Below are 12,667 nucleotides of genomic sequence, written 5' to 3'. Positions count from 1 at the left end.
GAGAGTGCATGGTGCTTCTTGGTTTTGTGAACCGTACTTTGAAAGCGGGGAATCTCTGAAGCTGCTCACCTCTTTTTGCAAAGAACCTGCCTCTGCAACTGGGATCATCAAAATACCCAAATCCCTGGGCTGGCATTCTGGGAATGCTGGGCCTCCAGCAGCTGCCATCTGAAGTCAGCTCTGTCACTGAAACTGTCTTCTGCAACAGACACCAGGACTGACAGATCTCCCAAATTCATCACCTTTCAAGCAGGTAGCACAGGCATCCAAGGGGTTCAGGACGGCAGTGCCCTGGGAACACTGGTATTAGACTGTGCTAAAGCCGCTAACTCTTTTAGCAGCACCTGAGAAAGCAGAATTTGCCCTTTTCATTAATACTGATGCCTACCACAAGTTGCTGCTATTTCTGACGCGGGGGGAAAGGATCACTCTATTTCCCTTCCTCTTTTCCTTCACACCCACAATTTCCTGCCCAAAGCTCATTTCAAACTGGCCTTGAACCAAATTAGTAAGGCTTTTTTTCTTTTTTTAAATATTGTGATTCACCCAGCTCCTATTAAATCACACTTTGAGACATGTGTAATATTTTACTTTCACAAGGTACAAGGACAAACATCAGGAAGAGCAGAAATCATATACTGATTTACAGCTCCATCAGAAGACTCAGTAGACTGAAAGTAGAAATACTTGAGTTAGCACTGCAACCAGGCATGCTTGTAAAGTTCCTGATTTTTGTTTCTATGTACAAGAACTTTTACTGTCTTCAAATCTATAAATATAATTCAGCCCATCTACATGAAATTTAAACACAAACTCTAAACCAGTGTAAACCAGCAGCAATTATAATCGCAGATTTGAGAGATATAAGGTGCTAAAACTTCTACTAATGGAGTACTACAAAATGCACTCAAAAAACCTTTCTGTCTAAATGTTAACACTCATAATTCATTCAAGGGCAGATTGTAAGTTATTTTAAAACCAGCAGGGACCTTCTAAAGAAAACAAACATGTAAAAATGATTGTAAAAATGACATGAAAAATAAAATAAAATCTTAAAATATGAATGTTCTTCTGTTTTAACTACCACAAATTAACATCAAGAAGTAATGACAGAGAATGTACAGCAGCAAGTATTGAAAGCACAAGCCTACTCTCCAAACTGGGCTTGCATACTGGACTAATTTTCTTTGATGCTCAGTGTAACTATGGCCCAATGAGAACCAAGAAGAAAAAAGCAACAAAAGAAAAAAAAAAAGAACACAAAAACCCCCAACCAAACCCCTCAGGACAATGCTGAAGAATGTCACCTAGGAGCAGACAACAAACAAGAACCTACTAACCAGACACAAACAGGCATTAAAAGTTTCACAATAAAACTGCACAGGCACCAGCCTTTCCCCTCCTCGTGCTGAGTGAGACCTAACAAATACTAAGTTGCTTTAAACAGGGACTGAAAATCATTGGTCTTAGCACCGCACTATACAAGCAAGAGCACAGCTGTAGTGAAGATCAGATTACAGAAAGACAGTTTAACTAATAAAACCAGCAATACCTTAAAGTCCAACAGGAAAACATTCTGCACCCTCCCTTTACAGAAAGGCTTTTTAGTAGTCTGAAACAGTATTTTTCAATTTCTTCTCCCTTTACTATTTCACTTTAAGTATGTTAATTTTGATGGTTTCTTTTTGCTTACAAAGGTTTAGGATTTTACCAGTGGACACTGAAAGGAAGTGCAAAGCAAGAAACATAACCTTTTGACTGTCTTTAAAGCTAGTTTCTTACCTTTCAATCACACGCACACATCACATACTGTTTCTGAAATCCACTCATCCATATGTCAAACTTCCCAGCTCCCCCTTCAAGCACTGAAAGGCCGGGCAATACCAAAGCCGCATAATACAACCGATTCTGCATTCGTGGTTTTAAAAAAAAAACCGCTCAACGACATGATCTACATTATTATTGTCTCGCTGTTGGAGCTTAACGCGTGCGACTTAAGCAGGGACTCACCTTGCATGATAGCGCGAGTGCCAGGAAGCGCAGGCATTGGATGAGGAAAGGTGTGACGTGGCTGTCTCGGGTTGACTTTCTGTAAATTTGGTTGCGTGCCAGGAGTGAGGCCTGCAGGCTAGGTCATTTCTTCTGAAAACGAGAGAGGGAGAGTGTGTGAGTTTAATGCAAACAGTTCAGCAAGGTGATAAGCAGCAAAGAAATCTACCTGGGCAGTTATCAAATGTTACACAAGAGAGGACAGAGGCATAATGACTTTAAATGACAGCACATGAGACAACTTCCTACATGCATGCCAGTTTTGAAAAGACACGAGATGCACTGTGAAACGTCAACACTCTCCAAGGCCTGTGCCTGGGTGATTTGGCGGGGTTTTTTTCATCTTATTTATTTTGGGGGTGGGTGGTCTTTATGAGGGGCGGAGACAGGCAATCAAATTCTAAAGTACCTGACATGTATCCAGAGCTTTAAGAGTTAAAGGCAATACTGAAACTTATGACTCTTTTACAACATGACAACAGTGCAGCAGAGCTTTGGCAAGGTTTTGCTGTAGGTATGTACTTATGGGAGGAGGTAGGAAGAGTTCGCAACAGGAAGGAATAAAGCCATGTACATTGTTTCACACAAGTTAGTAAGAGCGATATAACAACTGATTTTAACTCCAGCCAAGTTCTGCTTCAGCTCTCAAAATGTTTGGCACCTCAGGAATGCAGGGGTTTTTTGTTTGGTCTGGGGGTGGGGTTTGTTTGTTTTTTAAACAATACACCTCAAAAATAGTTCAGCAATTCATCTTAGTCCCCAAGTATCTACTTGGATATCACCTCCAAATGTACATGCTCATTTAACTGAAAAGATCCCTTCTAAGAAGTACAACAGTAAGTTGTTAGAGCTTGTAAACCTTCCTGCAAAACTGCTCTACACTCCTCTGCCCCTTCCTTCTGTTCAGGAACCAGTAACAACAGCTTGCACTTCCTTCCAAGGACTTGCTGTTTATAACACCTCTTGGCACTCAAAAATAAGTGCATTCTTTTTTCCCCAAAATTAAATAAGCATTCTGGTGGAACTCAGCTACTTCTGTTTCAGTGAGCAGATGCTGAGCACAGGCCATTTGCCTAGATTCTCTCAGTCGCCCAGGAATGAAGCAGGAACTTCTTGAAGGTAATACATCTTGCCCTTCTCTTTGGCTCATCCTGGGGGAAGTGTAGTTTAAAATTTAGATGAGGTATAAGGTGAGACAAACCCCATCCTTCCAAGTCACAGTATGAAACAAAGGCTTACAGGACCTTAGCTCTTGAGGGGGTTTTTACGCACTTACGTATTTCACTTACATATTTATGAAGTTTATTACCGCAAGGTTAAGTAATTTGTCCAAGTTAAATAAGTAACTTGCTAAGCTGAGGAAGTGCTCCCGATTTTCAACTTGAACTCTAAAGGCAGGCCTACAAGGCAGGTCTACATTTTTTTACTTACTCCCCCTTTTTATAGATTTGGGTTATCAGACAGCCACTGGATTTACAGAACAAAACTAAAGCTCATTACAAACCCAGTATCTTCAAAAGAGGTCTAATCTGTGTACATGGCTTTTTGCAGCACATTCAGGAAGATCTGATGAATTCAGCGATGAATTGCCTTTCAAAACTGTGCATGCAGGATTACAAAAGGAGAATAATAATTCTACAGGGAAGCTGTAATTTCACTAAGAAGGGTAGCATCATTACTGTCACTAAAAAAAGAAGTAATTGTTTCCATAAACAAAAGCCTACTCTTCCCAGCATGACAAAAGAGAAAACAGTTAAGCAGAGCATCACTGTTCTTCTTTCTTGGTAGGATATGAAGTTCAGAGAGTGAGCAGAGGAGGCCCAATACTCCCAGTGCAAACAAGTACAAAAGATCTGCTCAGCCATGTGACGGTGGGCTCCAGAGGGTCCTTGCATACTCCCAAGGGCTCCACGCCTGCGTTCAGGTACAGAAAAAAATTGTTCCACTCTTCAGCTGCACAGAACGTCGAAGGGTTTTTTCCCCCCACAGCTCACCTCTAATGGTACTGATACCAGCTCGGCAAACCACAAATACCTATTTAGGCAAATTCAACAGACCTCCTAGGCATCGATTCAGCAAAAAGGTTTCTCTATTATGAGACAATTACTTTTCTATGATGCACCACTAAGGAAACACAAGACTAGAAAACCAGCACAACACAAGCAGTGTTTGGAGCCTAAGGAAATGAAGGTTGGGAAAAGGGCTTCTGTGACGGTTCGCTATGGGCTTGGCAAATGGTAGGAGGAATCCAATCGGTGGGAAGGAACAGAAGGGTGCAGTTTTAAAGTCAGTACTGTACCTCATGGAACTTCTCAAGATCTTCATAAGATAGTTTCTTGCTACATGAACATCCTTTTCAGATGGCATTTTCTGTGCTACAACATCCACCACCACTTTCATCCTCCTGAGCAGCCAAGCAAGGGGAGGAACAGACTGGACTGAGTTGTGACATGAAACAAGTCAAGTAGGCAAGAACTTACAAGTTCTGTTTCATTTTTTATATTTGTGGACACACATATATTTTTGAGAGGTTCTTCTTTCAAATGTAATAGTCTGAACAGCCTAAACATACTGGTGGACTACCTAGAAGGTGGAATCACACAGACACCTGCTTTCGTTGAAGTCCACAACACGACTAAAAATTAATTTATTGTGCGTAGTCAACAATGGTTTCTCCTGGATTCTCACCATGTAATGACACTTACTATGTTCTGCACTTCAAGATACAATTTCTTCTAGTAAGTGGAGCACAGCATGAATATTGATTACAAAACTCAGCACAAATGGATAGAAGGACTGCAAAGAAAAGATTATAAGACTCAAACCAGGAATATTTTGCAGGCAACTAAAGATGCTGGAAGCTGAGCGTTTATATTCTAATGTAATACCTCTGTATTAATTCTGAGTGACAGAATGAGATCATCTGAATCTACAAACCAGAAAACCACTAGCATTAATGGAAGCATTAATAAAAGCATTTCACTGAGAGTGCCTTTCTACCAGTGCTTTTACAAAAGCTGCTGGAAGGAAAATGCTCATAAGCTTTGAAGATATAATACAAAGGAAAAAAACCAACCTAGTTTCTATTGACTATAAGCAATCCATTAGATAGTGGTCTCAATGACATGCGTATGCAAATACTTTAGCCATAAAACAACCTTTCCAATACAGTTTTTCAGAATAAATCTGTCCTTTTATAGTTACTGCTTGGAAGTCATTAAGAAAGACATTCTGAATTTCACAGACTATAGAATTTAGAGATACTCGTTTAGATTGCTGTAGCAATACTGAGGAGGTTGACTGGATATGGCAGACAGCTGCCCCGCCCCCCCCCCCCCCCCCCCCCGAATTACTTCCTTGATCAACACAGAAAAACAACTAAACTGGACAAGCAGACTTATCTGTGAACAACAACAAAAGTCAGAAAAATATCTTAAAAATTAAAAGGAGACAGGAAATTGAATAAAGGAACTGAACTACGTCAGCATACAACAACAATATCAATCAATACGAGCCATTTCCTCTGTTTTCAGACACATTCTGAATTCCTGCAGGTACCCTTTGATAAAAGGCCAGCAGATACAACAACAGAGGCAGGTATTCCCACCCCACCCCCTCCCAAAACAGAATCCCTTTCATTCTCATCTACCAAAGAGCACCTTTGTTATAACCCTATCACACAGGCTTTTGCATTTGGAGCTGCAAAGCAGGAGGAGGACAGGCAGTTCCAGGGACCTGTGTCCAGGTGGAAAGCAATAACTAAGATTCATTTGTCTGTTCATGTCTCCTTCGAGCCCTCTGCCGAGCCAACGAAGGCGGGAGGCCTGGCTGCCGGCTCCCATGAAAGCGTCGGGCTGCGAATCCTCCACTGGAAGCAGCGGCGGCTACACAGGCCAGAGGCTGCACAGTGTTTCTGGGACAGAGCACGGGCTTTTCATCCCGCTCGCCCACCTCGTTACTGGCCCCTCCTCTTCAGCTCAAAGGAGCGGCTTTAACACCAGCAGCGGTGTCCTGCCCACGCGGAGACGCTCCGGCCCATCTCAAGAACCAGGCAACGAACAGTTCCCACGGGGACTGTTCAGGTAAAACTTAGGAAATGTGGAAATGAACAGGGTCATGCGCGTGGGGCGGTTTAACCAGGCCCGCCCAGCCACTTCCCTCTTTAAAGGCCACCTTCTGCTCTTTCACGTCCTTACGCTGCCCCCGAAACCTGCCGACCCGTATGACTGCTTTTCGCGTTAAACCTCAATCTCCAGCACGGCGGAGCTCGCCTGGGGCACGAAGGAAGCCCCGTCCCGCCTCACAGGGCGGGCCCCGCCGGCGCCGCCGCCCTCAGCGGCCCGAGCCCCGCGCGCCGCCCGCCACCGCACGACGCGCGGGCGGGCGGGCCCGACACCAAACCGCCGGCCCGCGCCTCGCTCCGCCGCCGCCCCCTGCCGGCCGCCGCCGCCCCGCCCGCCCCGCGCCGAGACACCGCGCTCCTCACACGGGATCCACTCGGGAAATCCCGCAGCCCTCACCTCCCCCTCTCCTGTTCGCCTGCTTCGTCGTCGTTCGCCTGGCTGTCATGAGTAAGGGCGGTGAGGCGCCGGCACAGGCTGCCCAGAGGGGCGGTAGAAGCCCCATCCCTGGAAACATTCAAGGTCAGGCTGGACGGGGCTCTGAGCAACCTGATCCAGCTGAAGGTGTCCCTGCTCGCTGCAGGGGGGCTGGGCTAGACGGCTTCCAAAGGTCCCTTCCAACTCAAACTGCTCTATGATTACTGCTCATGCTAATCAATCCTTCCTCAGAACACTACAGTGGCACACCGTGCGGTGACCCCGCAACACCCCACGGCACTATTTTTTTTTTTTTTCTGGCGGCTGCTGCTCTCAGACTGCAGAATTCATGGCGCCGCTTCAAATCAGGAGCAGTCACTCAATAGTCAGGGTTCCCTGTGGCACATCTCACCAGAAGTGGGCCTTTGACGCCAGTCCTGGCAAATGCAATGCTTCCTACTGTTCCTCTGCATCAGCTGCTTTGGGAAATAAAACCTGGGTTTAGCCAAGAGTTCACAATTTTTCTAATTTAGAAGGCAGGATGAGTCAGCAGCCTCAGTCAGAACTGAGCTGGATCTACAAAGAACTGTTACACACTGTCAGCACCAATTCTCTGAGTTTAGACTGTTGTAGTGATTGTTTACATTGAAGATTATTTAAAAAAATACTGAGTTTTCAGTCGCTTCACAGAATCACAGAATGGCAGGGGTTGGAAGGGACCTCTGGATGTCATCTAGTCCAACCTCCCTGCTAAAGCAGGTTCACCCACAGCAGATCACACAGGATCGCATCCAAGGAGGGTTTTGAATGTCTCCGGAGAAGGAGACTCCACAACCCCCCTGGGCAGCCTGTTCCAGTGCCCTGTCACCCTCAGAGTAAAGAAGTTTTTCCTCATGTTGAGGCAAAACTTCCTGTGCTTCAGATTGTGCCCATTGCCCCTTGTCCTGTCACTGGGCACCACTGAGAAGAGCCTGGCCCCATCCTCTTGACACCTGCCCTTTAGGTATTTATAAGCGTTGATAAGGTCCCCTCTCAGTCTTCTCTTCTCCAGGCTAAAGAGCCCCAGGTCTCTCAGCTTCTCTTCATAGGAGAAGTGCTCCAGTCCCTTCATCATCTTCGTAGCCCTCTGCTGGACTCTCTCCAGTAGTTCCCTGTCCCTCTTGAACTGGATGGGCCCAGAACTGGGCACAGTTTCTACAGAACGTTTTTGTTCGCAAAGCTGCAGATCACTGTCCCACAGTATAGTCCACGTAGTTCAATGTACAACCTTCTTGCAAGCCCCAGAATTTGGGAATCAGTCAATGTAGTTAAATTGAACCACAGCTATCAAAATGCCTTCATTCACCAAGATGCAACTCAAGACTTTTCAGCAGTGAAGCAAAGCCTCTCTCTGGCACTTTTTTCTTTAAATAGACCAAGTTCACATTTTCACAGTTGCAGCAGGTCCAACCTACTTACAGCTATTTTAAACCTCGCCTATAACCAGGAATTTGTCCCAATTCCACTGTAAGGTAAATGGCTACAACACTGGCAAGGACGCGGTGCTAAGGAAATGCTGAAAAGCTGCAGCACACCGAGGTGAAATGGAAACCTCCATGTGCTTAAAGGTCAAGCGGACAATTCATTGGCATTCTCAAACAAGAGGCACGCTTGGACACTGCACGTACTGAACGGTACGTCTGACGAGGTGCCCTTGGATTGTTTCAAGGCCAATAAACCAAATCATGCCGCAGTTGTTCGTCCTACAGAAAAAAAATCCTCTCATACATCGTACATCGTTAAGACGGATAGTGTTGCCCTGCGCCAGCCATGCAAGCCAACTACGAATTGTTTAGTCTTTGGGAGCAGTCACAACAAGACATGGTAAATAAACTACTGAATCACTTCCTTTGTGAAAAACATGGTTCAGCTTTTTTTAGTCTGAATCCTTGGTGGAAAAAAAAGGAGGCTGCATTTATCCACAGGGGCCTCAAATAATAAGAAATTAACAAATAATAAGAAATTAACAATGTCACCGTTTATTTCAATGTCACCGTTTATTTCAATGTCCCACTTTAGTTCTTCCTCATTTTTGAAAACACAGAAGGGAAGGCAGGAGGCATGTATGTGCGAAAGAATATGAGGAGTCCACTGAAAATGCTCACACAATAATTCCATATTACAGGATCCCCCCCCCCCAAATTAAAAAACTCCCACAATGTATTTGGAAGTAAACCTTCACTGTCTGTCGTTCATAACCAATATGGATGATTTAAAAAAGTTATACATATATATACACACACACATATATATCTATACATACATACGATAGGTACACATACATACATATATACACACATATATGCAAAGTAACTTTTTAGGCCTTTCCAAATTCAAAGTACGTGCACAACTTCTCCCAGTTTGACCGTTTCGCACTTCAGCCACCGGTTTTCTGTCTTCCCAATACACTGAAGCCCTGCTAAAACCTGACCCACAGTCCACTGCTGAATCCATCTCCCTGCTTCTTTCCAGAGCATCACAGCTGACACTGCTCTGTTCCCTTTTTATAAGGCTATGCTACTGCCTGTCACTCAGATTCAGCCTTGGATGCCCCAACTTCCCGCTGTCCTGAGGACGGACAGCAGCAATTTAAATGCTTTTTCTAAATTATACTGTATGCCAGTATTCACACCGCCTATCCAGGAGAACCTTAAATGTCCTTTCAAAGAGGGACGGTAAATCTAGGCTTTGAGTGACTGCATAAACGCCTCTCAAAAGCGAACAAATGAGGGGCCTTTCTAGCTGAGGCAGAAATGTCAGGACTTGAAATTTTATGTTAACTGTGTGGGGACATCACACCCTCACTTTTTATAGGGATTAAAATTAAAATGTGTGAAATGCCTGTTCACGGTGAGCAATAAACCTGAAAAACTACTGGTAAATATTTTAAGGCAATGCATTTTACATCTGCAGACCTATAGTGAGCTTTATAGAAACAACACACACACCATCTCCCCTCTTTCGCACTTATCCCCTGAATACAAAAAAATGCCTGAACGGAACTTTATTCGGGATGAAATTTTGCTGAACGTTGTTATATTAAGTATCTACTAAATATTAAATGGAAATGCTTTCACATCATGACTGACCAAATGCTGCTTATGTGAGTTTTAAAAAACTAGTACGCCAGCTCGATAGCCTAAGAAAGTGAATTTAAAGGTGAAGCTCTTAGTATCAGAACTCATCAACAGCAACACTACTGTTAGTTTGCCAGCCGTGCACTGTTTTCAAACACAGGGGGGCTGACATTAGATGACCTTTAAGGTACCTTCCAACCCAAACCATTCCAGGATTCTATGACATACAAATTCAAATTACTACTGGCAACACTCGAGCCATACCACAGTTTTTGTTTCAAGACTCTGCTTCTCTCCATTAACAGCAGCAGGCACCCCATCTGTTTGTCAGAACCCCCTCTCCTTGCGTATTAGCATCTATTCTTTTGGGAAAATCCCCTGTCACATACTTCACTGGAATGGGATGGGCTAATGATGAAAACTAATCAGCTCGGGATATGAAAAAACTCTTCTCTGACCTCAGACAGCTGAGTCCCGCTGCCTACATCCCCTTGTCCAGTGACAGTTGGATCAGCCATAGGAGAAAACCCCCAGACATACGAGAGTGTGCACATAACACGCACAGACACACAAACTGCAGAAGACAAACAGCTGAGAGAGAGAACAGTTGGTAGTCTTAAGCAACACTGAAACCCACGCATAGAAATTAAAAACAAAGAATAAAATGTTCAGGCAAAGAAAAAAGTTATAGCAGCCTTGTCACCCTAAAACAAATCAATGGCTGCCCTAGCGCACTCAGCTCTTTTTGAAGTTTAAGTGATTTTGATGAGTAGAAAAAACTAAATGAAAACTGGGCTCCTAATCCACTTTGTGAGTCCCTCTAACTTATCAAATAGTAAACTATTATCCTTTCTGGTTAAAATGTTTTGGAAATACATTATAGTTGAAGAAAATTGTGTTTCAATTAAGGAAAGCTGTTAACAACTGAATAACCATGAAGTGGTGAACAAGCCTGGTCTAACAGCAGCCCACCCAATTTCTAATCCCTAGCAATTATAAAAGCTCCTTGCAACAAGTTTTTGTACCCTCACCTTCTGCACTGGCAGCTCTTCGCTCAGCTGAACCATCTCCCTGGATGGAGTCACCAGTGCAACTCCCCCTGAAGCGCCATCACCGCCTCCGTCTTTGCCTCCTTTCCTCTCTCCAGCCCCCGCCCCACCCTTGTTTGGGCTTGGCTATTCCCACCTTCCCCTGTCCAAAGACACGGCAAGCTCGCACTCCCTTTGCAGGCTGGTTCCTACACAGTCTATTCCCACCCGTGCCTTTACACTGGCAGCCAGACAGGCTTTTTTTGTGGATCTACCGTAGTGTCAGAAGGAAAGTTTCAATGACAGAAGATGGTACTGTAGTCAATAATCAAGTTAACACATGTAGGAAGACACTGAACATGTATTAAATCCAGTGTATCAGGCTAGTTAATTATACTAGATTTAAGAGCTCTATCAATGTCTGGTAAGGATTAATTAATCATTTAGGCAAACTGCCTTCAAAATCTGTTCAGTTTAGAGACAATCTGCAGGCCTGAATTCAAATTAAGCTTCAGAGCTGAACCTTCCAAAACCTACAAAATCTCAATGTATCTACATGCAAAACCCCCACATTATTTACGAGCTAAGAATAATCAACATAGTATGCCTGAAAAAATATAACCCCACACCACGTGCAGGCGTGCGTATTGACCGACTTTCAACATGAGTGAAGAAAACACAGGAAGACAAGGATCTGACTTTTGTTCCATCTGAATCCACACGACACTTCAGAGGTACACAGACAAGATCACCAACAAAATAATCTTCTCAAAAAGAAATCTGATTCTCTCAGCTCCCTCTGCTCCAGTCCACCCAGACCCAATTTACTCCTGACATGCCCTACAGTGGCAATTGAGCTTTCTCCAGCCTGTAGACCTTAAAAGCAGTACCTTGAGCTCTGTAAAAACCTTGCTCGCAACACCTCTGGATTCACAATAACATAATTATAAATTTCCATGTGTAAAAATTGAACCCAGTACCCGTTCTTCCTTAAGGTGGGAATTACTTATCCAACTCCTGAAACACAGAAGCTCTGTTAACACATAGAGGATGCAGCGCTACCAACCCCTAATACCAAATCATCTTATTCCCAATCCAAAAGTGGTGCAAACTGGACACCAACAACTTCTATTTTCTTCAGGGAATGATTACTACCCTCTTGTGTTCAGCCTGAATCTGTAATATCCAGATCACCACCACACTAAAAAGGAGGTATGGACGTCCGGACATTACAAGACCAACAGCGCCGTACCAGGGACAACTCAGTTTCCCATTTCTTGCATTTCTGCATCAGTATTATAACTCAATCCTCCAACTATTTCAACATCAGAACAACAGTCAAATTCTGGCTTTCCCACTTTTGGAAAACTTTTCAAGTGCCATATCACAAGTTTTTCCCCCCAGATATAGCAGCAGAAACGACTTGGGTTCGGCAAGACCTAAGAGAAGGAATACTGAAAATACCACCAGCCAACAGGACCAGTAAGGGAATTCACACAGAATGACAAAATTGTGGCCCAATTTAGACTTCCCTACCCAAAAGCCTTTTCTAAACCTTTGTTGAAATCATGATGGTAGTGGCGGCTTACAAACACAGAGGATAAGGCAACCTGGACGACATATTATGTGGTAGAATTGTTCACACAAGGGAATGGCTAAAGCAGATGTCCCGCAGGAATTGTATTTAATGAAATAAATGTTTAGAACAATACCACAGGTCTCCACTACCAACAATAGCCAGAAAAAAACCCACTGGAATAAGTAGAACCAACTCAACAGACCCACATGAAGTCTTTTTGCTCATCTATTTGAGAGCTTGCACTTGCTAAGTATTCAAATATGGCTTCTCAGACTATTCTCACAACACCTGGGATTATCAAATAATCTTCCAAATAAATACTGGTCACATCACACAGCATCCAGGACCCATTTGTTC

General features: G+C 43.8%; 1 protein-coding gene across 3 annotated transcripts in view; it reads right to left on the bottom strand.

Moving 5' to 3' along the window:
- The window catches only part of SHROOM2 (shroom family member 2), a 127,890-nt gene that overhangs the window by 41,850 nt on the left and 73,373 nt on the right, over nt 1-12,667 (bottom strand). The window contains exons 3-4 of one of the 3 annotated variants that reach the window (XM_086482288.1): nt 2,011-2,142; nt 1,333-1,335 (exon numbers count right to left, since the gene is read on the bottom strand). In XM_086482288.1, the coding sequence (XP_086338414.1) occupies nt 1,333-1,335; nt 2,011-2,142 (135 nt within the window). The remainder of the gene's footprint in view (nt 1-1,332; nt 1,336-2,010; nt 2,143-12,667) is intronic. The other 2 variants (XM_086482359.1, XM_086482225.1) reach the window with 2 other exon arrangements.

The sequence above is a fragment of the Leptosomus discolor genome, chromosome 1, assembly GCF_034619465.1.
Source record: "Leptosomus discolor isolate bLepDis1 chromosome 1, bLepDis1.hap2, whole genome shotgun sequence".
NCBI classification, from domain to species: domain Eukaryota; kingdom Metazoa; phylum Chordata; class Aves; order Leptosomiformes; family Leptosomidae; genus Leptosomus; species Leptosomus discolor.
The sequence above is the reverse complement of the archived record's forward strand: the minus strand, read 5'-3'. Positions and strand labels throughout refer to the sequence as shown.